Source organism: Dicentrarchus labrax, unplaced genomic scaffold (assembly GCF_905237075.1).
Source record: "Dicentrarchus labrax unplaced genomic scaffold, dlabrax2021, whole genome shotgun sequence".
In the NCBI taxonomy this organism is placed as follows: Eukaryota; Metazoa; Chordata; class Actinopteri; family Moronidae; genus Dicentrarchus; species Dicentrarchus labrax.
The window spans coordinates 11,215,809-11,243,480 of NW_026136711.1; the positions used below are offsets into that span (position 1 = coordinate 11,215,809).

A 27,672-nucleotide genomic window follows, 5' to 3' on the forward strand; every position below is an offset into this window, starting at 1 on the left:
TGCAGAAGTCATAATAAATCTCAGGTATCCTGCTCACAGGAATGCGTAACTCTTTACAGAAATCAAACATGCCAGGGAAGGCCAGCAAATGTCTTACTGCATCCCAGATGAATAGGTCAAGGTTTCTCGCAGAGCTGAAGATGACAGAAAGGGTTTGTCATGGTCGTGGCAGCGAGTACATTAAGTGTAACAGAGATTCATGTCATTACGTTAAGCAGAGAAACTACGTAACAGAGGTGAAGAGTACAGTGGAGCCTGTTGATATGAGGATTATGCCTTGTTGGAGGTTGCTGAGAGAATAAAATGGGAATCCAAGGGGCTGTTGACAGGCGGAGGGGTGTGAGGTTGCAGGTATGTGGCTGACAAGTGTGTGTTCTGGTCCACAGACAAGGGAACCGTTCAGAAAGTCATTGTTCTGCCCAGAGATGACCTGCAGACTGAGGAGTTGGTCCTGGAGGAGGTAGAGGTTTTCAAGGTGAGCTTTTATTGACTCTTTTTCTTTATTACTCTCTCTCGCTCTGTACCATACGTTATCTTACCTTCTGTGCTCTCTCACCGTTGTCCTCTTTCTTACATGCCCACACTTTGCCCTTTTCTCATCATTTTCTTGTCCTTTCTTATCTTCTTTTTCCAATTTGCTCGTTCCTCTGTAAATACATTTTCATCTGCTGTAAAGATAACACACTGTGCTCACAATAAATTGTTTTCTCTATCAAGGTCCCTACTCCGATTACAACAATGAAGATCTCATCCAAAAGAGTAAGCATGTCTGCAACTGATTTTCTTAACCTTTGCTTACATAAAGAGAAAAGAAACCATCTTCCAAATAAAGGGAACGAATTAATGCAGTTTGGAAAGGTCACAAGCTACATGTCTACAGCTGTGCTTCACTGTGGCTCCCTCCATAATTCATAGAATGGCCACAAGTCTGAAGGAGAGGACGAGAGAAACATGGAAAAGACACTAAACGTTTAGTGTTGTCTTTCAATGTGATTAAAATACTTGGCCTCTTCTACATGGTATGACATCATTCCACAGACAGAGAGTTTGTATTACACACAGCCCACCAGACTGAGCGATTTCAAACAGCTGATCATAAAATTATGATGGCAACCTGAGAGAGATGAGCTCAGTATTCTCCCAGATGATCCAGAGCCGGCTGCTGTTTCAGCGCAAGACTAGATTTTACACCTATCTCATTACATCCATCTGGGTTAGTGAGGTCTTTGTATGGGAGCAAATAAAGGCAAATAAATACATAAATATTTGAATCTTAGAAATATGCCACTGAATGCTTTTTAAGGTTCACAAATTCAGATACAAGTACCCTGGCTTGATTGCTTATCCTTGCTTTCCCTGGTCCTCAGGTCTGAATCTCATATCTTGAATGTTCTTGTATGAATTTGATTAAACCAATTTATGCAACCAGTTTATTGGTATTTTTAGATCTGAATTAAACCAATTTAATTAAAGTAATTAGAATGTCATTTTTGAATACTGGGCACAATATAATACATTTATACACTGGAAATAAAGCCTGGCTATTATTTTCCTCCATATATTTGGCTCTTTCCCTCATTTCAATTTCACTATCAAAGCATCCCTCAGCATCGTGTATAACGCCATTTTCCATCCTCCTCCCTCTCAACAGCAACAGCTGTATGTGTCGTCCGTGGTGGGGCTGACCCAGTTGGCTCTTCACCGGTGTGATGTGTACGGTGAGGCCTGTGCTGACTGCTGTCTGGCCAGAGACCCTTACTGTGCCTGGGATGGCAAGTCCTGCTCCCGTTACTCGGCCTCGCAGAAGAGGTGAGCACCAACAGCAGTGTTAGCATGAGCTGCACTATTCATAACTAACTGACTGACTCAATTTGTGTGTTGAATGATGCTCAATTTAGACTGCCTGGATGGCTGAATGGCTGTTTTAATGGCATATTCATCATAGTTTTTGGGAAAACTGTGTTTAAAGCTCCTCTAATAAATTATATACTTGTGAAGTTTAACCATATAAATTCACATCCCTGTAATGCAGTGACATAATAACATAATGCGGTGGTGGTTTGTGGTTTGTGCTGTTAAATGTGATACTTTAATGGCTTTATGTATTGCTGAATGGCTTTGAATGGCTTGCGGTTGCTTTATGATTTTTTTCTCTCCTTATTCGGCAACACTGGTCTGACCCCTTTAGACGTAGCCGGAGGCAGGACGTCAAGTACGGGAACCCCATTCGCCAATGCAGAGGCTTCAATTCTAACGGTAAGATGCCTGTTCTTCAACCTCAAGTCAAGTCAAATTTTATTTATATAGCCCAAAATCACAAATCACAATTTGCCTCAGGGGGCTTTACAATTCAACAGCTGTCCTTAGACCCTCGATTTGGAAAAACTCCCCATAAAACCCCTTTAACAGGGAAAAATAATGAAAGCAAAACCTCAGGAAGAACCACAGAGCACTCCTGAGTGTTCTTTTCTGCTTCTATTTGTTTATTGATGACCTGAGGAGGTTGAAAATAATGACACACCTCATTATTTCTGCAACGAATGTCTCATAGTTTTCATTGTTATGAGATGTAATGCCTGTATTCTGGCACCTTTATGGTAATCTGTGAGAGCTGTATCACTAAAGGACTTTGATTTGCCACAACCGAGATTTTGGTTGTAAGGAGTTCATGGTAATGAGTGTTTTGGTTGCCATGGAAATACCTCTCTCTCTCTGCCCTGCAGCCAATAAGAACACTTTGGAGATGGTGCAGTACGGGGTGGAGGGAAGCAGTACTTTCCTGGAGTGTCAGGCCCGCTCTCCACATGCTGTCATCAAATGGCATCTGCAGAGAGATAACAGCGACCGCAGGAAAGAGGTGAGCTGCCACACAGTGTCTCTCAAATATGCTGTTTGTATAAGAATATTGTATTTGTGGGTACCTTGAAATGCATATGCATCCAGTATAAAGCGCAATATGAGTATTTAATGGGCTTGCACTTTATTGACATGAGTTAGTGGCAGATGAGCATTTCCACAGATGGACTTGAAGAATGTATTTTGGACATGGGGGTGGGGGCCGCAACCACAATATTTTATTTTATTTTGTTACTTTGTTGTCATGGAGAGATTGACATTTATATGCAGTATGACACATTTGAAAAATGACCCGAGAGTAAATCCTCTCCGATTATCTGTTAACACGATTAAGTCATTCAGGCTGTGATTGAATGATGCCTGATTTCTCACACGGACCTCCGACTGTCCTCAGGCCCAGGGGAAGGACACGTAAAGGGGAGCTGTGAAAAAGCCCTCTGCTATGATATATAACCCTGAGGCACTAGTTAAAGTTTTATTGTAAAGCTATGTAGTGTTGCTGCCTCTCTTTTATTGACTATTCTGTTGGATGGTCTCTATTCCCACCGGCAGAGCCGACTTTGCTGCTGCCTCACACATCTGATTCTGAGCTAAAAAGCTGTCATTCACCAAATCATATTCCTGGGTGTGGCTGTACAGAAAAAGATAAATTAATACACATATAGCTGATTGGGTTTTTTTAAGCATATTAATCCACTGTACAGCCCAGATACAAACAGCATCCAAAGTTTGCCCTGTTACCTGATATGCCATAAAAACATCATCCTTCTCACAGTGATAACTCCAATAAAAACCCAGAAAATCATCACTGCTAGTTCTCAGTCGTGGTTCACAGTCATCAGATTAAGACTTTTTCTTGAGTATCAGGGTAATCTAGGTGAACAGGAACTGCTGGTAGACAAAGCAGCAGATTATTCCATCATATATTGTGATACCTTGCATTATACCCCTAATGCACAGGATGTCACATCACAGGTGTTTCATGAGCTGTTTTTCACTCTGTCTCTGCAGATGCGTTCTGATGGTCGGATTTTGAAGACAGAACAAGGTCTACTCCTGCGGTCTCTGCAGCCCTCTGACTCCGGCATGTACCAATGTACGGCCACGGAAAAGAACTTCAAACACTCGCTGGTCAAGCTGCAGTTGGTGGTGTTGTCGAGCCGGGCCGTCAACAACGTGCTGGTGGAGGGCGGAGCAGGGCTGGTGCCGTCTTCTCTCCACTCCAGCAGCACCCAGTGGACCCCCAGCGCAGGCCAGTACAAGGACCTGCTGACCATCCTTAGCCAGCCGGAGATGACCCTGATCAATCAGTACTGCCAGGACTACTGGCAGTTCGGAGACCCGCTGCTAGGCGCCCTCAAGGCCAAAGACCTGAAGGAGCTCAAAGAGCAGAAGAAGCCCCGCAACCGCCGGCATCATGGGGAGGAGGAGGAGGAGGAGGAGGAAGAGGAACAGGAGGAGGTAGAGACATGAGGAGCCCGGCTTTGTGTCTGAAACACCCTCAACCACCCTGCCCCCTGCCTACCCTTTGAAAACTGGGAGAGACTCATTGACAGTAGCAAAGTGAAAAAATCCACAAACCGAAAAAAAAGCAAACTGAGAAAAAAAAAGGCTTACAAACAAACCCCCACATACATCCTCTCAAACAGTAAGATATATGATACACAGTATTTATTGTAGGTTGTATATAGTATCATTCTGTGGATTTCTTTGTACTTATAGAAAAAAACATGCTCTTTGTGTATAGGTACCTTTGGGGCAAATATTATTGTTATTATTGATGTTAATTTTATTGTTGCTGTTACTGTCATTACAAAACTCATCTGTCAGCATCATATGACCTTGGCGACTGTTTGGAATGTGTTATCAGGCACGTAAGCTGTTCCGAGTAAGCGAGCTCCGGGAAGCTCTCTATGATGGGGAAATGAGTTGTTGATAAAGTGGTGATGGGATCTCTGTTGTTTCGTGCTTGCTTTGACTCAACGCCAGAACTCTTTTATTTCTGGACACTCCAGGAAAACGCCTGTGACGCAACCTCCTCAAGGCTGCATGCGGACAGAGACTTAATATTGCAAGGGGACCATTGACACATGGTCCCAGTTATTGTGGGGAAACAATCCTTTCTCCATGGGAACCCAGACGTTCAGATGACTGTTCAAATATTCTCACTGGTGTAATTGGGCCTTTTAATAGGAAACTGGTGCTTGCCCTTTTTTTTTTGTTTCTCTTCTGTTTCCTTCTTAATTGGAGGATTGATTGTAAAATGATGTAGCATCTTTGCTACTTTTCAGCCCAGATTCTGATTATTTAAATCCCACTATACTTTGAGTAACTTGCGGCTTCATAAACTCAAGTTTAAAAACAGATACATTGATGAAAGAAACAAGCATCAGATCAGTTTGAAATCTATTAGAACATATACTGGTTGGGTTCTTTCCAAATGCAAACATCCTTTGAACTGAGACTGAGGTGCAATAAAGGGTCATGGTTTTGCACAAAGGGCATTATTCTTTTATTTTCAAGGGACATTGGCTGGGGCCAAATGCAACAAGCACACTCCTAAGGTTGACTTCTGTAAAAAAATAAAAATTAAAAAAATTTTTAAAAAATCCAGTTGAAAGAGTTGCCCAGATCAGGCAGCAGTTGTTAGCTCTGAGCACACAAGATGTCTTTTGTTGTTTCTTCCTTCGACATTCATATGTGGAAAAAAAAAAGATTGCCCATATACACAACAGAGCATTGTAACAATGTTGTGACACTAACCAAAATATTGGGAAGCTGGCTTTCATTGTGTGCATGAACCTGTATATGTACTGTAATTCTGATAAGATACTGTGTGGTTGTTTTTTTCTGTTTTTCATCTCTAGGGGTGTACAGTATGGTCTCTGAGGGACATTCTCAGTGCAGGAAAATGTGGAAAACAAATGCTTTAAAGATGCCCTCATTTCAAATATACCCTGTATAAAGGATGACGCATCTTTTCATCAACATAGATATCGATTTTGTTGGAGTATTGAGTGAAATTATCTCATGTATGTGTTTGGATAGCACAAAATGTGGGAAAGTATCATTTAAAAATCATACAATGGCATATTAATTATGTAGACAAGGACAGTTTGAATTTAATGAGAGGGCCGTTATTAAAAGATGAATGATGGTTCTATTGATTAGAATTTTTATGCTTACCCTCCAGTACACCGTGCTATTAAAAACATTAGTGCAGCTGTTCTCCAGGAAGTTAAATGAATGGCGTTTTCATGTATAAGAATTTATGACCAGGAAAAAATAATCTGGAACAAGGTGCAAATTCATTTTCATATCATGAAATCTAGCTTGTATTCAGGCTATATAAAAGTCGCCTTGAATGCCTCTGGAAAGATGCATCCATAATTCATACAGGGGGTATCTGTATCCGCTCCTCAATTTGGGATGTCTGTCTTGCATTCCCAGAATCAATCACAGCTCCTGATTCTCTCCTCCAAATGAGACCAGGGGTTATACAGCAAAAAAATGCAAAGAAAGGTTGTACAATTTGTTGGTATTTTTAAAAATGTGTCTGTAGTTTTTGAGTGTTTTTGTTTGTTTTGTATTTTTGCATCATCAGACTTTATGGAAAAAAAAGAAAAAAACTAAATGCACAGAGGTGATGTTATTGTAATGACTTGTGTAAATTACTCTATCTTCCCTTTCCATTGTTGTTGCTGACTAATAAATTAAAGTTCTATATTTTATAAGAATGGAATGCTCCCCCCCTTCATTGTGATTGGCTTGATACTGGATGTTTTCCATGTTCTGCCCAGAACCCTCTGGATCCTTGGAATAAAGTTGTACCTGTTAAAGAGATATGTATGCACATTTGTATAAAATACACATTGCATTTGTGTTTGTAATGAAACTATTGGAGGGTAAAACACCTCCAGTGAAAGGACACAGGAGGAGATTTGCTCTCTGTTTCAGTCAGTGTCTTTACCTCTGGGCCTAATAGGTATAGATTATGCAAGTTCCTAATCCCCATTGGTTAATATGTTGAGATGAAGCTTGATCAGTAGTTAAAGGTTCATTAACTCCTAACACTGAGTGTTCAGTAGCTCTAGATAATCAGAATATACCTGTGGGAGACTGATAGGGTTGTTAATCAATACTAATTTCTCAGCAAGTTGAACAGAGGCAGACATTCTGCCTTTGTAAAATCACTGTAAAGATACCATCTCACATTTTCTAATACTTCAGTGATAAAGTAGCGTAAGAAGCCATGACAAAACAGTTATTGTACATTATTGTGTATTCTGTCTTCATTTAACATAATTAAATACTTGAAACTATTTTGAAAATCTAATTTATTTCGGCCCTTTATAGGCTACAGTAAACCGAAACAAATGGTAATTCAGTTTTCATGGAGGACATTTTGACATGCCACAGTGGGAAATACACAGGTGTAAAGAATTTAATGACGGCTGAATTTAGGTGCTTCAGTGGCTCTCTATCACACATTGTTTGTGTGACACTATGTTGGGACACTAGGACAGAGCCATCATTAATGTAACATCGGTGCTTTTACTTACATGACAAGTCAAAATGTCTGTGATAAGCATATAACAAATAATAACATTATGACCACCTGGAGGCCACACTGTGATGCACTGTGTGTTCTGACTCCTTTCTATCAGAACCAGCATTAACTGTTTCAGCAGTTTGAGCTACAGTAGCACGTCTGTTGGATTGGACCACACGGGCCAGCCTTCACTCCTCACGTACATCAGTGAGCTTTGGCCATCCATGACCCTGTCTCCGGTTCACTGCTTTTCCTTCCTTGGACCACTTTTGATATGTACTGACCTCTGTAACCCGGGAACACCCCACAAGAGCTGCAGTTCTCGCCCAGCTATATGACTTCAGAGAAAAGGGAATGGAGTATAAATGTTAATGCAAGTCTGCTCACCAATAGAGTGAGCAACTCACTGCCCCTTTAAGTATCAAATGAGAACACTATGGCTAACCATCGTCATTCTGTATTCATCTATTGACCAATATTTCATGAATCTCCATGTTTCCAACTATGAAGATCCCTTGGCCAGCAGTATCCATCCCTTAATGAACCATAAAGAATGTGTGATGGGAGTACATGAAGGCAAGTCTGGCTCACGGCACCCGAGGGGGACAGGCTGCTGTCAGGTCAGAGTACTAGTGGTTTCTTCACCTCATAAAAGCCTTGATGGCAGAGTTGACCCCTGATCAGCCCAAGACATTCTCCCACAACAATCTGGGTCAGGAGCAAAGTGGCAAAGAAGAAGAGAGAAAGAGAAGGAAGCCACTGGGGAAGAGCACAGGAGTACAAGAGTGTAAGAAGATAAGCTCACGTCAATATCCTGACAACATCCTTACATTGCTTGGATCAACAGAATATATTCAAGGGCAGGTTGAATGAATGGGCAAAATAAATGTGGGATACTGTGTGATGTACTGTTATAATTTATTGATGCTAAAATGCTACACATGGCACCTTCAACCATAAATATTGGGCAGTGAACAGTGCCATAACAAACTGGGATGTGAATAAGTAACAAGAAATAAATGTTTGCTGAACTCTCAGACCAACTAAGATGTTTCATAATTCATGTAAGTTAAAATATAATGAACAAACCAGGAGAGGCAATGTTGCATTCTTGTTTTTACTTATGAACGGAAACATATCAGAGTGCACATAACATTTGTTTGCGTTCTTCTCCTCTTGTATTTGACTGTGACTTCACAAACATGCTTTATTTGTTTTGGGATCTGAATATGCTCTTCATGCCATGTGTATGTCACAAAGGCCATCCTACAAAGAGAACTTTGCTCAATGTAGCCCCGATGACTGTAAACCCTGCCAATGAGAACATGTCTGGAGACACCTTTTCAATCGTGTTTGTTTCAGGACAGGGCAGATAATAGGTCAGATGGTTTTGAGAACCATCATGGGGTATAACAGGCATCAGATGACATAGAGAACTCTGTTGTCCCCTTTTTATTTCTCTCTATAGACAGAGCTCTGTTCCCTTTACTTATCTGATCCCTACCAAGGAGCAGCAGAGCAGACGAGGAGAGTCAGGGTCAGACTTTGACAGTCTTGAATAGAGGACACCAGTATACAGGGTTTGCCTCCCCCACAGTGGTTATTAAAATTATATCTGTATCATCACCACATCCCTTCAAATCCATCCACCTCCGCCTCTGAATCAGAAACTGGCTTAATACCAAGAAGCTGATGCACACTTTGGAAATTCAAAACGACCCACAACAAAGGTTGACCCATTAGAATCTGATCAGACATTTCTGTGCACCATTCTTCACTACACAACAGAGATGAATTTCTGTGGGGCATTATCTCCACAGTGCCATATCACATGACATAAAGCCAAGCCATGGCATCACTAACATCATTCAATTGACTTTTCAGATGTGGAATCCAGCTCTGTCTTATCGCTGAGTCTGATCTGGTGCTCGGTGGCTCAGAGGCAGTCGAGGCATTCTGAGGTTATCTGCTCCGTCTCTCTCACAGCGAGAGCAGCCAGACACTTACTGCATTGTTGGAGCAGAGAGACTCAGAAGTTGGATAGAGAGAGGCAGAAGTTGGCATGCTGTGAAACTGGCTCTTTGTTTGTATGCATCCCTCTAAAGAACTACAGACTTGGCCACTGTTAGAAACTGAACTCAGTCCATTGAAGACTTGATGAGCTGACATTCATTTAATTCAACCTGGGATTTGTCACAAACTGGGTTAAAGAGTTTAGCTCTTAAAGTAACTGGATGTTTTATTTGATGCATCGCACCACATTCTGGCCATGATGAACTCCTACTTCTAATATTGTCAGACTTTCTCATGCAGTAACCATATGCAGATGAGACTTTGGGGAAAGTGTGGAATAGCCATTGTCGAACACCAATCCCTTCCAAAGTAACATAGAGGAAAGAGGTGCCAACACTGCTCTCTGCTGATTGTGTATGATCACTACAAGAGTCCTGCTTACAGCTGCATTACATGTTGTCAACCAGCAGATGGCAGGATGCAACAGTGTCTACTGGACTGTTCAAATGGAATAATCTGCCTTGTCTATTGAGAATGTATCTACAAAGCATACAACATCTCTACTTAAAAAATGTGCATAATAAACAGACTCATGAGTATACAATTATGACAATTTATACATGTTTGCTGAATAAAACATGGAAATAGTCAGTGCTGGAAGAAGTCCTCAAATATCTTACTTCCGTAATCATCGTTATTGGATTAATACTGATGCCACACTGAGTTAGTAGCACTTTACTGATGTAGCTGGTTGTGGAGGAGCTAGTTGTAACTACTTCATACACAGTTAACCAGCTTAGTCCAGTGGCTGATCCCCCTCCAACGGTCACAAGGTAAATTTGGTGGACGTGAGATTATTTAATGAAACAGGAAATTCTGCTGTGCAAATCAGATCGTGGATCTTATATTGGACAATTTGACCTCTTTTGTGCCTTGAACAGTTCTATAAAAGGAACCATCAGACAAGTTTAAAGCTAACAACTCAGAGACATCCTAAATGTGAGAAGTGGTTGCCCCCTATGCTGAAGTGGAGTAGAAATATAAATTGCATGAAATGCATATGCACAAGTAAAGTACAAGAACCTTAAAACCGTATTATTATTAACCTCATTTAATCCACCTGTCATATAATAGAAAGCCTAATTACTGTAAGTTGATTTAGCCACTTTTGGATTTTTTGGCATTTTTCATTATTGGTGAAGCTCCATTCTACACAGCCACTGACATTGATTACAATTAATTACTGACTAAACTGCAACATTACAGCCATGTAAAATCTGCAGGACATGCAATAACCTGTGGCAATAAACCAATAAGGGGAGTCGTCGTGAGTGCTTGCTTTTTTAACTCGACATGCCAATAAATCAATGCCACACACCACATCCATTCATCACTATCATAATTCTTCACTTGGAATGTTGTCATCAGGTTGAATCTGATGCCTCATTGAGTAAGCTAAAAGATGGAAACATCAATAGAAGTGCACAAAAACACAGAGCTGTATTAAACCCAATGAGTTGTGTAAGTAGGTTCATTCCTGCTTGCTGTATTTCTGTATCGATTGCTCTACATAACTCAGTCCACAATGTGCAGGAACTATTTTAGCTACAGTTTTTTGGTATAGTTAGTATGTAAGTTTGGTTTTGCCTATAGGATGTAATATTTTGATATTCTTGTATGATTCTCTTTTCCTCTTGGCAAGGACAGACTCTGATCAGAAGCCATTCATCTCTACATTGCTAGCTGAGACAAACAGGAAACTGACACTTCTCTCACCCTACTACTCTTTGTAATGAAGTCATCCAATGACACAGAGACAGAGTTAGGATCCTCCCGAGCCCCGATGAGTGCATGGATGGCTGTATAACAGTGTACAATGGGCATGAAAAAGAGAAAATCTCCCAAGAGAAAGCCTATTGAAACCCCAGAGGGCCTAGAAAGTGAGCTTTCTGCATTATTATTCCAACACGATGCAATTCAAGTATCCTGGAAAGTGTCACCAAATGGCACACGAGTTCACACCCCACCAGGATGGGCGCTAAGCTTGTGCTAATTGAGAGTGTGTAACACAGATGCTCTCCTCCGGGTTAGGGGGAAAGCAGAGTGTGATGACGCAAGCTGTTTCCCACATTTTCTCAAAATAATCCTGCAGATCTTCGGCAGAGCCATCATTTTTGAAAGACCCTCTGTCCACTGACTGCCTACTTAGAAAAGGAATGATGAGGATTACAGATGAATAAACAGATGAATTAGAATTTTATTACCATCAAAGTCATCAACTCAGTCAAGGAGTACAGTACAGAGCTCACAAATGCAAGACAGGACCTACAGGTGACCACTGGTCCTGGCAAACATCACATCTACAAGTACACCTGTAAGTGCATGGCAAAATGAACAGACATGGAATACTAAATACAGTGAGAAATGTATTGGAAAAAAGCATTGCTTTAAACTGTGTAACAGTATTTAAACAGTATTTATTTGCCATCTAAACAAAGAGAACGGACTACATTAAATAATCTATTCACATAAAAAATCTCTCATCTGTTTAAGCCTCTCGTTAAAATCTAAATATTTATCTTAAACAATGTAAGAAATAATATAATGGTATACTCTGAATGATCGGTGTGTCTACGAATCTATCGTAGCGCAAATTAAATGAAGATACATGTATAAATAAAAGACTCTGCAGCAACAAAGTCAAACTTATACGAATAATAATATGATCAGTTTCCTCCGGAGCCCATTTTTATCGGAAATGCACATTTTCATATAAATTCACAGGTGTTCACAGTAAATACTCTTGACAACAGACTAGGTAGAGTCAGACAAAGTGGCTGTGCACGAGCCATAACATATTATACTTTATTCATATTATCTAATAATCGTACTGCCAATGTTACTGCTGTCTTTATGTGACCAGGGAATGGTTCAGTGTGTGTTAGCACAGGAAATCATGTGGGCACTCACAGGCCAAAGGAGCAAATATGGTCTTATTCGTCCTCCCCCACACCCACTTATCTGACAGCAGCCTTGTGTTAGTTAAGTGGCCCTGATGGGCCTGACAGTTGGCAAGGACTATAGACTTCTACTCACAGGTACATGGACTGTATCGAAAGGACACCAGGAATCACAGTTTCTGCAGCCAGTCGAATATTGCTCAATTTCCTCTAGAGTGATTACAGAGAACTCCTTCTGTAGCTCATTATTAATGCTCGAGGGGACCAGTGGCTGGAAAGGATAGATTGTTATTACTGTTTAGTCAAGTATAAGCTGAAAAATCTATGGAATAAACAAATGACTTAAAGAGTTGAAAAACAATCAACAACAAAAAAAACAAGGCAAAAAGATTTAAAAAAAAAAAGAAAAATACAAAATCTAAATAAATAAACATTAAGTTGAGAAATGTTAAACATATGCTTCATACAATTTTTTTCAGTACAATACAGGTCAGCAAAGCTGAGTTGGCAAAGGTGACTCTAGTTACTACAAAGTCAAAATGATGCATGTCTTCCTTTAAAAGCCGCATGTGGTCAGTTAATGCACATTTTGTTTTACAGTTTACAACCAAATATTAAGACATATATGGCATCTGAGTCAATATCCTTACACAGAGGACACAAGTAAACCAAAGTAGATACAAGGAGACTGAGATCTAGCAAGAAAACAAAACAATTTCTGTCACGTAATGGATTAAGAAGTGACGTTTCTAAAAAAGAAAGCTACAAATTAATTTGGATGCATAGAACTGCTATGTAATGAAGACATTAATCATATGACTTACACTGATGCTAAGGGGCACTAAATGAACAGTAGTTATAGACAGCATAATGTATAGTGTGCTTTTGAAAAGAACATTAGCCTGGACAAGGCTTGTGGCAAGAGGCGAGGGTGCTGTGGCCTACGATTAAACGAGGTTGGCAGTAGCGCATCTTTATCCACCAAGTGGCTGTAAATGTAAAAGGAACAGCAGAAAGTGAGAATGCATGCTGTTTTGGCTACTTCTACAAAGGTCTCTATATACAGAATCTTTACACTTACAGCTATGAGGTTCTTTCCTGAGCAGGAAGTTAGCAAAGGAACATAGTGTTTGTGTGTGTGCTTATGTGTGAAGCTGCCTTGTTCAAAATACAGCACTGGGCATAATAACTCCCAGTCACCAATCTCAGCATTGTTTAATGCACAATACCTGCTTAGTGTAGACAATAACAGATCAGAAAGATAACCATATTCTCCCTGTGAGAGGAATAGGTGATCTTCTCCGTGTGTGGACCAGCACTTACTGAGTATTACGGTACAAGGTCAAAATTTCAGGAGCAAAACTTTTCTAATGATTTAAAGAACAAATACTGTAATTGCAGGAATGGCAGAAAGAAGTTTCCCAAGTTGGCTCATTAAAAAGAAATCAAAGCCGTTTTCAGCACAATTATGTCTTCATATATTCTCTTATCACTAAGAGAAGAATCAGAAAGAAGACTTTAGCTGTAAGCCACAGTTTGACAGCAAATCTGTTTTTGCCCCTAAAACTGAAGTGTGCGGTGATAGACATGGTTTATATTATCTGACATAAAACACCGGAGGGTCAGTGAAAAAACACAATACAAGTAAAAAGAAAGCCAACGCAGCACTCAGGAAAAGGTAGCACACAGCCTCCATGAGATGATACTAATGCTGCAAGTGAGAGAGAAGCAGAGTCAGTGTCACCATGCTAGCAGCTAATGTACAGTGTGCAGGAGTTGGTGGGGACTGCAGAGGTCACACAGGGAAGGGTTGGGGGGGGGGGGTCTAACCCTGCTCGTCCCCAGCATTGGTGGCTGCGTGGAGAGCAGTTGAAGCTTCTCCATTACAGCGCGATGTGGGCTCAGCCTCCTGCAGCGCCGGGCTTGGCTGCTGTGGCTCAGCGGCCAAAGCTGCCACCCCGGCTCCGTCCTCGGGCACCAGTTGGCCTATCTCCGCTCCAGCGGGGAGCTCTGTGACGACAGCGGGCGCTCCCTCGGGTGTTGCGGCAGAAGAAGGTGCAGAGGGGTCATTGGCAGCCTGGGGAGCTGCGGTGTCTGCTGGGGCACCGGCTGCAGGGCTGGTTGCCCTCGAGTCACTCTGCTCAGGTGCTCTCAGTCTCTTCATGATGGTGGTGACCCGCACAGCTTTCTGTAGGAGGAGGGATAACAAACTGAACTCAAATAGGTGCCTGAAAACTTGCTCAGAGAACAGACAACTCTCATCGGACCACCTTAATTCTTACACAATACTGCGCTACTTCCCTGTTCAAGGACCGTTCAACTGCTGTTCAACTTCCTGGAAGCAAGAACAAAAGGGCTTACCTTCCATTTAGCTCTGGCAAAGTTCTTCTCTATTTGTGCACACACATTTTCCTTGATGTTCTTATCTGAAGCTGCACCGCCAGAGATCCTGTTGTACAAAATAGGAAAAACACAACTTCACAACAGAGCTTTACAGTTCCCCTATCTTTGGATTACAGGCACACAGTATTACAATTTGTTGTTCATTTTATTGACTGACAAACTTTTGCAGCAACTGTTTAACCTTTAAGGGTTATGTTGGTCATTTTTCTCCTAGTTTTTGCCGCAGCGACAATTGATTTGTGTTAAAAATTGACAGTTCGCTGAAAGTGTCTCTGTCGGCTGCACCTAAATGCCACTTGTGAAGAAAACAAAGTGTGAAAACAATGCGATAATGTGAAAGGGGTCACCTGTAGTGATGAACCTTCAAATAATTATCATCTAAATCTGCAACATGGCCTTACAAGTTTTATAGCGAGTTTCAGCATATTGTTTAGATGTCCAACTTGCAACTTTACTGTTGTCAGCCAAAGCAACCAGCTTTCACCCAGGAGGCCACTGTCCCATGTGAAATCAAAAGCCAATGTTCACTTGCACACATAATTTAAGTCATGATCATTTCCAAATGAATGATAATGTTGCTCAGTAACTGCTGGATGTGTAAATAAGCAATTGTTTTCCATATCAGCCTAAAGGTGATGATATGTTGCAACTTGTTCCCACTGCCACCCAGTGGCCAAAAAATCAGCTATTGCAGGTTTCAGTGTGTTAGAATTCCAATACGTGCTGATTACTAAACAATGGCAATGTCATTAGTTTTTTCAGGTATTTGGACAAAGTGAAATTTTGGACTGATGATGGCACTAGATAAAACGTAAAGGAATCACACAGTTATTATAAATCACCCTCAATGTGGAAATCCATATCAAATTTAATGGCAATCCACCAAATATTTGTCAGGATATAAAGTAAATATTACTGGATCAGTCAGTAGAATAAATTATCTGGAAATCATGAATCTGTACTAAAGTTTGTGCCAATCCACCCAATATTTGTTTCAGATATTTCAGACTGCCTATGTGGCAAGCAGCTTTGGCTTTTTGTTAAGTAAAGCATCAATATTGTTGTTACGGTACTGAGCACTGATTCAGAATATAGATTTTGGAAGTTCCTCAATGTCAAACAAGAAAGTCTGCTCTTTTGGAGCTGGTGCGATCACATTAACACAGGTTGATTACACTACTCTGGTTTAAATGGGCTGTACAATATATCAAAGCTGCCTACCATTCATGGTTTATAGCCTCCTGAGCTGTCAGTCTCTGGTCTTGATCCACCTCCATCAGACGAGCAACCAGACTCTTAGCTGTCAGAAAAATCACACAGAAGAAACTCAACACAGAAGAAACTCCTGATGGATGGGAACATAAACATGATGTGTGTTTGACCGCGCGAGAGGTAAGAAGGGAGACATTTTCAATTTTGAATGTTTACCCTTCGTGTTCCTTCCCAGCGTTAACTTTATGCTAAAACTACCTGAATCAGAGATCTCATCCCAGTACGGAGAGTCAAACTCATAATCTCCTGCCAGGATCTTTCGAAACAGGTTCTTGTCATGGTTTTCATAGTCATCGTCATCGGTTTCATCGTAGAAAGGAGGGTTGCCTGACAGCCTGAGGTAGCAAAGATCAAAAAGTAAAAAAACATCTACAGACCCTATTTAAACTAGGTATATTATTTAATATCACATAAAATAAAATCTTTACCAATATCAATCAAGTCTGAAGATGTTACCATCAAAATGATTCAACATGCCACCTAGTGACTTTTAATGAGGTGTAAAGCTTTAGAAAAAAACACCCCTACCTTATGTTCAGAATAATAATTAATTCTAACTTACAGTATGTACATGATGACACCTGTTGCCCAGCAGTCCACAGGCCTGCCATATCGCTGTCTGCCAACCACCTCTGGAGCTGCAGAAGAGCACAGAAACTTCATAAAAATCTTCATCTTCCACATCGCCATTAATCTGGCTGCATAACAATGTCTTATTTGCCATTTGGTACATTTAAATTCTCACCCAGGTACTCCGGTGTCCCACAGGGGTCTTTGATTAGTCCGTTCTCCAGCTTGGCAAGATGGAAGTCGCTGATGACTATTTTAGAGTGCTTCAGGCGGTTGTAATAAACCAAGTTCTCCAACTAAAAAATAGTGAATTGCAGTGTCAACAGTTAATTTAACATTCATGCTCAAGGTCTTTCATTTTCATGGTTAATCATCTCGTGGAAGTTTAGAAGGTTGAATTTAAGTTGTGAGAGCAGAAATATGATGAGAAGACTGAAAACATCTAAAAGTTTAATTATCCAGTGCAAATTAAAACAAATCAAATCAAATGAGAGACCTTGAGTTTAATTTAGTCATTTTCTCATGATTGGATTAATTCCTCAACCAAGTTTGACGTATTTCCACTTGAGAAATGTATTGATTTTCATTTAAACTGACAGTCCCATATGGGGAGATTTGAGAGGTATCGAGGTGGAGAAGCTAATCAAACTATAGTTAGTAATCATTTGGCAACCACCTTTTCCTCTATTACTGGTCTGTTGCCTTGAATTTGCATATACTAACAAGACTAAGAGCTCTATTTTCGTGAAAACTGTGGCACAGCGCAGATCGCATTGCACCCTGCCCAGTGCATTGTGCCGATCACACTTTGCAATTATTGTGGCCAGGCTCACCTGGTGCATCTGTGGTGCACTTGGATATGGGGTGGCATCAGAAAGAATATATTATCTTTCATCCACTTTAAGCACAGGCCTCTACCCTCCATGACACATGTGACACACTGACAGTCTGGGAATCCTGTGGGGAGTTTTCCTCAGAGGAAACTTATTGTTGTCTCTTACGTTCAGAGCAGCAGCTCAAATAGTACCTCAAATAATCAGATGAAGCGCATCATTTTCTAAAAAAGACTGAAACAAATCTCCAGACAGCTAGCGAGCCAACAGCACAGCGCAGGCAGCCATCACAGCACGACACTGGCTTTGCTCTGCTAATCTAAACCATCAGCCATATGTACTATGGGCAAGTTTGCTCAGTTGGATTGAAGTGAAATAAATTTTGTGGAGCAGAGGCTTGTGCTGCTTCTTCAGAGGTTCTTTTCTTTGGAACAGCTGATAACAGCTTGTCTACCACTGTAGAGTGTTACCTTGAGGTTTCTGTGAACAATATGCAGGGAGTGGAGGTAGGCAACAGCCTCCAACACCTGGCGCACCACGTTGCTGGTGTCTCTCTCTGAGTAGTAGCCTTGGTCCAGGATCCAGTCAAACACCTCTCTGCCTGTTGCACTGTGGAAAATGAAGATCCGTAATGTGTTATAACTCTGTTGTTGAAAGATATGAATGTAATTGTATCTCAGCATTAGAAGATTTGCACTGTATAACTGCACTGTTATCGGTTTAAATCTGACTGGGAACCTTTCATTCTCCATTCTCTTCCAATCTTTCCATCTGCTCTCTGTCAATCATTCAGGCAAATACAAAGGCAAAAAACATCTGCAACATAGAAACCTCTAATTGGAATGTTACATTGTATATTTATAGTCAAATGTAAATTACATTGTTCCAAGAATAAACATTTTTGACAAGATTACATAGCACACCCCACCTGTTAAATGTAAATGGTTTTAATCATTTCCCCATAGATGTTACTTTGTGTTTGATCATTTTCTTTCTAATCAGAATTCCTAAACCCACTAATCAGGTGTCCTCGAAGGACGAAGCGACTATCATGCATTTAGCATATCCATGGAAATGTATCAAATTCCCCAAGAACACATGCTGCTGAGAATGGAGCAGCTAGCAAGCAATCATATCTGAATACCAAATGAGTGAAGGTTCAGAGCCGTTCTCATATCTACCAGGCCTCAGGCTACAACAGCTCATTCCCCACAAGTGTATAATCAACACATACAGTTCAGCAGGCCCTAGCGACTGTAAAGACAAGTAGAGAGCCTTTTCCCCCGGCTCATCAGACATCTGAACTCACAGTTCAAGGAAGAGGAAGTACTCCTTTTTGGTCTCAAAGACGTCCACCATTTGGAGAATATTGGGATGCTTCACCCTAAGGAGATGTGACACAAAGCACAAGACAGAGCAAGAAACACAAAGACAGAGAAAATGAGGTCAGGAGTCAGATAGGAGATGACGTCTGCATCATTCATTCAGTTGGAGGAATAATGCAAAGACCAGCTATATTGCTCATGAATAACACTCAATAGTAAACTGAGAGAGCGAGCAACCATGAAGAAAGCAAAATGTAACTGCAAAACAGACTTTACTGCCCACCCATAGATAACCAGATTTATGTAATCTGCTGCAACCGCAACAGCATGGTGCTGAGCAGCTGACCATGCTTTGACAACCACAGCTCCAGATGGACAACTTCATGGTGAATTTGGCCAATAAAGCTATATTTCCTTTCAATTCCCAGGGAGTTGATTCAGTACTCCCTGTTGCCTTCATTTGTTCTACATATGGAACAGGGTCAAAAAGGTCTAAAGCAGTGAAATCGCTTCCTCATTCATTTAAGATTCAATAGGCTACTCAATGAATAAATGGAAAATGTATGCGTTATTATCGTTTTGCGTCAGCACTGACAATTTATATGTCAGGTCAAGGAAAAGCACTGAATTATGTGATTTTTACTAAAACGTAGTGCACATCCTTTGTTCCATTGTGGGGGAAAGGACATACATATAATGTTTGAATAAAAATTTTGAACACTGCAATAAAAGTGAATGTAGTCCAGCAGGTAGGAAATGTGAAGATATTTTTTTGTAACAACATAAAGGAGTGATATTAGGGAGTGGAGTCATTTTTGCAAACGCACAAGTGTACCTCCCTTCAATATGATTGGTCTATTAATTTAACTGTTACCAGTACAAAATATGTTTTGCACAGAACATTAAAGAGCCCCTCAGACTTTCAGACATAAAAATACTTTAAAAAGAATTCCTGTCTGTGATGTGTGTGTTTCACAAAAAACTTCTATTACCTCATTAAAAATTCCTACAATGACATCTACTCTACTCAGTTATTTAAAAAGTCTAGAATCTATAAATATCTAAATTATTGTTCATTTAAAGATATCGTCTGAAGTTTTGCCAGCAATTATTCGCAGCCTTTGACATGTCATCATATTTGATTAGGTTTTTTACTGGAAAAAGCGATAATCACAGAGAAATATGAGAAAATATGTGTCAGATAGAACAAGGAGCTCAGAAACAGTGGCTGTGTGTGATCAGATGAGGTTGGCTTGACTTGTTTATAAAGCAACCCCATAGATTTGTTGCTTGTTCTGGTTTTCTTTTCAAAAATTGCTGTTATCTGTGAAATTAGCTTTTAAAAGGATGAAATAGGGAAAACAAAAAACAAAGAACATGACAATCTCATCACAAAACTAATCATGCACTATTTAACACATTTAGACCCCAGAGAACATTAACCACACTGAACAACCTACATCTTTAAGATGAGGATCTCATTTTTCGCAGCCTTGCGGACTTTCCTTCCATCCTTTTTCAGGAACTTTTTACACGTGTACATTTTCATCGTAGTTTTGTCTTTGGCCCTGAATATCTCACAGAACTCCTCCCTGAAAAGAAGCATTTTATGACATTTCAGGTTTATTTTCAGGGCCATAGAGTAAGCACAGGTCATAATTTTTTTTTGAGAAAAGTTAAGCATCATTCCTCTGTAAATTGATACTCACGATTTAACAATCTGACCCAGGTCATATTTATCTGTCACGTCCGAAGGATTGTTATAATCCTTCTTCTCCCCAATTGTTAAACAGCCAAATGGCATGGCCACTGCTGACCTGTGGTAAGAGAAACAGAAGGAGAGACAGAGGAGGGAGAGAATGAAACTAATAAGAAGACACATATCACACTTTCATCCATTTATCTTCTGTCATGTAGTGTCTCACCTAGATGATGATTTCTCTTCGATTTGGCATCACACTGTGCCATAATATTACACTAAATGATGACTTGGCAAAAAATGTGACCCTCCCTCAGTAATAAAGAATTACTTCAATAATGCTGAGGAAGCTTTTCAAAGGGTGAGAGCTAAAGAGCCACCAGAGGCTGTATCAATGCAGCAGATTGTTTCAGTAACTGTAACAGAGCCTTTCATGATCCTGCATTAATAAAGGGAAGAGCCATAGTAGGCTCAGCTTTATGCTTTATATAAGTAATAAAACAACCAGGGGAATGTTTTTGCAGTGAAGCAGAAGTCTGGACTGAATGTGCTCTGTGGGGTGAAAGTTGCAAACCATAGGGGTCAGGGAGCAGAAGGAACAGCGGCTAATATGAGCCGAGAGCCCGGCAAGGCAACAGCAGCAACAAGTGAAGCATTTCCAATCAAGAAAGGGAGCCAGCAATTACCGGCACAGCAGCCCAGGACTCCGAGAGGAATTAAAGTACTTTACAAGCTAATTGCGATGCAGCCTCTCTGTGTCTCTGTCAAGCAGCATGGAGTGAAACCAGAACAGCCTTTGCAACTTTACTGCATGTTTTTTTTACTGAGAAAGGTTTTATAGTCAGCTTAGTTGGAGTTGCTATTTTTGTGTTTCATGGGAAGAGAAGGGATGGTTTCTTTTTTGTATTTCTCCCCCTGCTGTACAGTCAGGAACAGAGATATTACAGGGAATTAGCTGTTTTTGGAGTGAGAAACAATAAAACATTCATGCTCCCCTGCAATTAAGACAGTGTGTGTGTGTGTGTGTGTGTGTGTGTGTGTGTGTGTGTGTAGTGTAGCTGAAATCTAAAATCTATACATTTGGAATCTACAGTCCCACTGTGGTATACAGTTATATATCAGCTGATTTATTAAATTTTTTTTATAAAAATCCCTTCAAGGTCCAGTTTGTCACATTTAGGAGGGGAAAAAAATCACCTGAAAATAAGAATAGTTGTGTTTTCGTTACCTCCAAATGAGACATTTTTATCTACAGAGGGAGTGGGTCATATTCTACAGGGGACGCCATGTTGAACCTCCATGTTTCTACGGCCCAAAACGGACAAACCAAATGCCATCATTTCTCCTTCAAGCTTGGTTGAGTCAGGATGCAATCTCTGTGCTAGATGTCACTAAATCCTACATACTGGTCCTTCAAATGAATCAGATATGTACCAAATGCCAAAAATGTAACTACAGCAGCTATAGGACACAACATGGTGCAGTGTTGGGGAGTAGTGGTGCTACATGTAGCAATACTACTACTGTATACCACATTTCTCTGTGGCTGTTAGGTAGCTTAGCTATGCGCCAATCATGTTTTCAGTAGCAAGCTATGTTTGCTATAAGTGAAACAACCAAATGTTATGTTGCTACATTTAATTTTCATTTGATGATTAAAGATATCAGATTAAATTGAAATACATTGCTGCACAGATACTGTATCAGCATGGATTCAGCACCAGGAGTTCCACGTCTTCTGACTCAGGACAGAATCAATCAAGCAGTCTGGTTTAACAGAATGAAGCACAGAGAGAGTGCTACAGCAATAACTGGCTTCTAAATGTGATTGATTTAAAAGGAAATAGCTTGCAAGAGGGATCAGTTACAACAAGTATCCCTGGACAGTTTCAGGAAATCTAGAGGGAAAACAGTTGTTGCCTCTACCACTGATGTGTCCTTGATCAAGGCACTACACTACTTATTACTCCAGTAATGCTGCTCAGGGACCTACGGTAACACTGCAGCCTTACTGACAAGCTCTGAACTGGTGTGAATATTCTGTATTGGAAGCTGCTTCAATATAAAGCAGGGCAGTGCTGAAAAATGATTGTGCAGCAAAATTTCTCCAGATGAATAAAGCCTGAAAAAATATTTATTTCCAAGCCACACAACATCCATCTGCGCTGACAGTCTGGGTGATGGATGTCCACATGTAAATGAGCGCAGCCAGCATGAGAAGTATAGCGTTATGTGTAAGAAGGGCAATCTGTCCACTGTAGCTCCGTGAACCGACTCGTAATCCAATCTAAATGAACGAGGCTCAGCACGTCTCAAATTGCCGAGAGAAAACCGTGCTCTCTCTGAACCTGTGTGCTGTGAAGTCAGTGTGAGGGGCTGACCTTTCCTGGCTACCTATCGCTCGCTTTCACTCTCAATGCACTGTACATGTCTCCCCGTGGTAAACGCTTTGTCTCAGTGAAGTTATGCTGCAAAGAAGAAAGGAAAGTTCTGCAGGGCCAAGGCATTAGGAAGCATGTCAGGAAAAATCTATATTATGCTAGAAAACATTTTTATTCTGCAAGTTGCTATAACAGTCCACAAGAGAGTCATTGCATTGCAGAGAGTGAAATAGACTGGAGAAAAAGAGAGTGAAAGAGCAATTCGGATGACGATAAAATCTAATAAATCTAGGTAATAAATGGAGCCTTTGGTTTTGGAAAAGCTTTCTGAGCCCAGACAGTGGCAAACACAATCTGAAGGCAGATTAGTTCATTAAAAACCTAAAAGTACTTCCTCAAAGTATCTTGGTACGCCTCTCCCATTTTCCCAAAGTGTGACTTCCTGTGATGGATGAAGAATTTGTGAAGCATTTCAAGTGGAATGAGCAGGAAGCTTGCAGTATCATATAACAGAGGCTGCATAATGGGCCCATTTGGACTGACCACCATCAGCAATATTCAAGCATTATCGCCCCATATTCCGACTGTTATCAGCCCTTCAGGAGCACCAATCGATGGCTCGCAATGCTTTATGGTCCAGAGTGAGACCTGGGGGGGCCACCGTGCTATATCACCACAGATTTTCTGTAGATGCAGTGAAGATTTACAGGACAGAAGATGGATAAGGATAAAGATCTTGGGGTTGTTAGGCCAGCGCAGTGCCTCCTCCAGCCAGGCGAGCTGATGAGCAAATTAAGTTTTTGTGCCGGTTGAAATCTATGAGAAACTCTTGTAGCGCTTGTGTCTGGGTGAAGTTTAGGATTAGGCTAAATGCAGCGCTTATGTGCACGGTGTCAAGACTTTTTAACTTAAGTAAGGGGGATTATTTTACCTGCTGGTGGTATAAGGCTGGTCTACGCCTCGGGGAAATGGCTGTTATCTATTTGGTATGGTAAGCCTTTACGTACATGAGTGAGCAGCTGTTTGCACTAATCCCACCATGAAATTCCCCAGAGACGGAGAAGTGTTTCCTTGTTTTGGGAAAAATCTTTCATTTACTGTTTAGTTTTCAACTGTGTCTCTGTCCTTCTTTCACCTCTTCCCACATACTCTCCCTCTGGCTCAGCAGCCACTTAATGAGGATGCACAGAGTTCCGACCCTATACATCACAGTTGTGCTGACTGTAGGCCATTACAGATTTACTGAAGTGAACGTAAGCAGTGCTGAGCCTCAGCTGTTATGTACAAATTACATTTTACATAGACAACATTCACCTAAGCAAGATAAACAGCACAAGAAAAAATATGATCAAATAAGCTATGTGAACAATACATAATTCTGATGGATTATATACTCCTAATGTTGCCAAATACTCTAGAGGAAACTGCTGGGTTATGTTCAGTTGCAACCTGTTTTCCAAACCAGAAAGTGTGAGATTCTTACTACTCTAAAATAGAGGATGTCAGGGTGGATGGTTGGGCATATAAAGCAAAGTTTGACATGGACATGAAGCCTCCAACATCTTGTTAAGTTCAGGCTAGAACACAGATTGCGTAAAAAAGATGATTAAAAGACATCACCTGTACAAATTCTGCATGCTGTTTTGTTATCTGAATAGATCTTTATAACTTAAATGTTGTACCCACACAAATCAGATCATCCAAAAAAAGGTGCACTAATCAATATTTTTATAATAACAATGGATCAAAAGACTATGTGTAATGTGAAAGGTGTCATTTGTAGTGGCAAAGCCACAAAGAATTATCACCCACCTCTGGAGTTACCCTTTAGCTCTACAAAGCGTTTTAACAGCTGTTTTTATGACCCCAAACTTTACTGTTTTGGTACTCTCACCATCAACCCAGTTTCCAGCAAAAAAGCCCTGATAGGCCCATTATATGCCACCTGCTCAGCACAGAATAACAGAAAGACAAAGTTGGAAACTAGCTGGTGAACATAATGGAGCATTAAGCATCTAAAGAGACAGATATTTTCTTCAGCAGAAACAAAGTGAGGAGTAAATATTGCACTTATATTTATCAGGCAGCCAGAAGCACAACTCCAAATGAATGCTAACATTGTTCTGTATCTGTTGAATGTGTGAGTACAGTTGTTATACAGCTCACAAGTGGACAAAGAGATTAATGGATGCAGGTTCTGGTCGCCATTTTTCCCACCCCACTCTATATATCTGTCTCTCTAGAGAGAGAGAACGACCGCTTTAAACATATCAGACTTTTCTGGGCCCTTAAACTACTCAAAGTGAAAGTGTGCTTTCATATGCAAAACCAACCACTGCAATCACAAATCTGACATTCAACGTTCTTATGGGATCTTTGCTTTAATCAGGTTATCAGGAAGTGGTATTAATAATTGGTAAAAACATTAAAACTTGACAGTTCCACACAGTACTGTTGTGTGTTGTTTCCCTGGGGTACAAATCCATTCTTGAGTGTTTTGGACAAACTAGTAATTCTTTTTTGACAGGGCTCAGCTTAGCCATCTAAAATATCATCTCTCCCCGTCTCTCTGTCACTCAGTCTTTCCCTCTGTTCCTGGGGATTTGTTGGAGCCTCAGCCCCACAAGGACAGACTCTCCGGCTATTAGGAAAAAACATCCTTGACATTCATTTTCTTTCATCCCTGCTGATCTCTTGAGATTGCCCAAGAGACTGTGATAGCACTCTGCCTTCAACTGAAAGGAGAAGATAAGGTCAACACAGATGGTCTAGGCGACAATTGTGTAAGTCTTAACAGAAACAAGTGTGGGAAAGATGCTCAAACGGTTGCCTCGCTCTTCCTGTGAAAAAAGTTGCTATTGCAAGTAAAAAGTGCAAGGGAACTATGTTTATGAAACTGGAAGCAAACATAAGGACTGGAGGATGATACAAAACAAGTTATTTTTGGATTTCTGTACATCAGCTCGGTCTTGACTTGAAAGCCCTCAACTTAGGCAATGCTGAGGAAACTAGGGTCAAGTAATGGAGCTTTTAAATAATACAGTTACACTTGAAGTTTTCAGTGAGGTTTTTATCACAGGATGTTTAATGTAACAGGTTCAAGCTGGCTCTGCAATCAGATTTTGAGTGAAGTAGCCTGACTGTGATTGGAGAGCTGACAGTCGCACTTTTAAAATTAGGTTTTGTACATTAATTCTAAATTCCAGCTGCATTGAGGTTCACTCTGACTGTTAATGACATTTATCCTGTGGTTGTTCATAACATATTTGTCACACAAAAACAGGAATGAAGCCCTGGCTTTAGTATTTGCTTGTAGCATTACCTCCATGTTTATTTACAATGAGGTCAAATACATGTCATGCAAGGAGTAGGAGGTGAACAAATCTGACATATCATATATTTGACATATCTATATATGGGGAAAATATATGGGGAAAACATTTTAGCTGAAGGATTTTTTGTGGGTTGGACACTATATGTATTGTAATCATTTTTAAAGGTTTACTGTGAAACATTTAGGAGGGTCTATTTGCAGAAATGGCATATATATATATATATATATATATATATATATATATATATATATATATATATTCATAGGTGTGTTTTCATTAGTCTGAAAATAACAACTGTTGATTTTTTGTTTTTATTTTTTTCTACAGAGGTAGAGGATCTGCCATTTTGAACCACCATGTTTCTACAGTAGCTCAGAACATGACAAACCTAACACTGGTACAAGAAAGGGCCATTCATGTTTTTTCCGAAGTTTCATGGCCACTGTAGTTTCTCCTACACGATTGGAATCCTACATACTGGTCCTTTAAGTCAGGTGTCAACACATCAGTTAAAGTACATGGAAGCAGTTCATACTAAAATACCTTCTGAATAATGTAGATATAAAATGTAAATTGTGGATTTGTAGCTTTTATGCTTCAAAAGTACAACAGGCAAATATAAATATGCTAATGATTGTTATTGCTTGCTATACAGTAACAGCAAAATCCCATTAACGCCAAAGCTGTCCGATTCTGAGCGAACTTTTATGGATGAAGGGTTGAACCAAGGGCCAAGAGAACCCATTAGTGCTGAGATTTACTCTATGAACATTATACTCAAGGTGGAATATTGATGTTATGCAATAAATCTAAAGTGCCTCTGACAACACTGGCAAAATTATCACTGCACCGTTTCTTGAATATTTCTATCAATTCAATCTATTTCTAATGGGCACCCAGGATGAAAGCCAAATCAAAGTACTTTATATGTATATTATTTCACAGTATACGGTAAAAGCTGCATTAATTCAGTGGCGATTCTTTGTATTAATGGAAGCGCTTCTCAGAAACTCTCTGCCTCATTACTGCACCTCACAAGAATTATGTCTTTTTACATGTGACTCTAAGGCGAAATGGCTGCTTGGAAATGTTGACATAAAAGTTTGCATGCACTGTCTCGGGGGGGTTTTACTGTACTAATTAAAGTTGCAATGCAGCATATTAGGCTTGCTGTTTCAACCTTTGCAGGGCCAGCAGAGGAGCATGGAGCTGAGAGGTCTATAACGAGGCAAGAAGAGCCATGGTAACAACAGCAGATAGGAAATAAATGTAAAGTTGGAAAGTTGCATCAATCAAAGTTGCATCAATCAGCAGCGGGATCAGAATAAAGATGGCGGCAAAGGTTTTTAAAAGTGGGCGCATGCACAATTGAATTAATTATTCATGGATAACAGTCTCCTTTTCCACAGCATGTCTCACTGGGCCTGCAGTTCGTGTCTTTCTTGTATCGAGGAATTGTTGTGTCCCGGGGTG

At 40.4% G+C, this 27,672-nt stretch overlaps 2 protein-coding genes across 5 annotated transcripts in view; one reads left to right on the top strand and one right to left on the bottom strand.

Moving 5' to 3' along the window:
- The window catches only part of sema3fb (sema domain, immunoglobulin domain (Ig), short basic domain, secreted, (semaphorin) 3Fb), a 62,469-nt gene extending 55,770 nt beyond the window's left edge, over nucleotides 1-6,699 (top strand). For 2 of the 4 annotated variants that reach the window (XM_051414880.1, XM_051414883.1), the window contains 6 exons: nucleotides 387-475; nucleotides 718-759; nucleotides 1,652-1,809; nucleotides 2,189-2,256; nucleotides 2,724-2,857; nucleotides 3,868-6,699. In XM_051414880.1, the coding sequence (XP_051270840.1) occupies nucleotides 387-475; nucleotides 718-759; nucleotides 1,652-1,809; nucleotides 2,189-2,256; nucleotides 2,724-2,857; nucleotides 3,868-4,329 (953 nt within the window). In that variant the 3' untranslated portion in view covers nucleotides 4,330-6,699. Of the gene's footprint in view, nucleotides 1-386; nucleotides 476-717; nucleotides 760-1,651; nucleotides 1,810-2,172; nucleotides 2,257-2,723; nucleotides 2,858-3,867 lie in introns of all 4 variants that reach the window. The other 2 variants (XM_051414879.1, XM_051414881.1) reach the window with 1 other exon arrangement.
- Nucleotides 6,700-11,660: 4,961 nt separating this feature from the next.
- camkvb (CaM kinase-like vesicle-associated b) overlaps nucleotides 11,661-27,672 on the bottom strand; it is a 38,100-nt gene continuing 22,088 nt past the window's right edge. Inside the window, exons 2-11 of the mRNA XM_051415834.1 lie at nucleotides 20,494-20,601; nucleotides 20,245-20,376; nucleotides 18,769-18,843; nucleotides 17,930-18,068; nucleotides 16,802-16,922; nucleotides 16,619-16,694; nucleotides 16,255-16,391; nucleotides 16,006-16,084; nucleotides 14,743-14,830; nucleotides 11,661-14,569 (exon numbers count right to left, since the gene is read on the bottom strand). Of these exons, the coding sequence (XP_051271794.1) occupies nucleotides 14,207-14,569; nucleotides 14,743-14,830; nucleotides 16,006-16,084; nucleotides 16,255-16,391; nucleotides 16,619-16,694; nucleotides 16,802-16,922; nucleotides 17,930-18,068; nucleotides 18,769-18,843; nucleotides 20,245-20,376; nucleotides 20,494-20,588 (1,305 nt within the window). The 5' untranslated portion in view covers nucleotides 20,589-20,601 and the 3' untranslated portion in view covers nucleotides 11,661-14,206. The remainder of the gene's footprint in view (nucleotides 14,570-14,742; nucleotides 14,831-16,005; nucleotides 16,085-16,254; nucleotides 16,392-16,618; nucleotides 16,695-16,801; nucleotides 16,923-17,929; nucleotides 18,069-18,768; nucleotides 18,844-20,244; nucleotides 20,377-20,493; nucleotides 20,602-27,672) is intronic.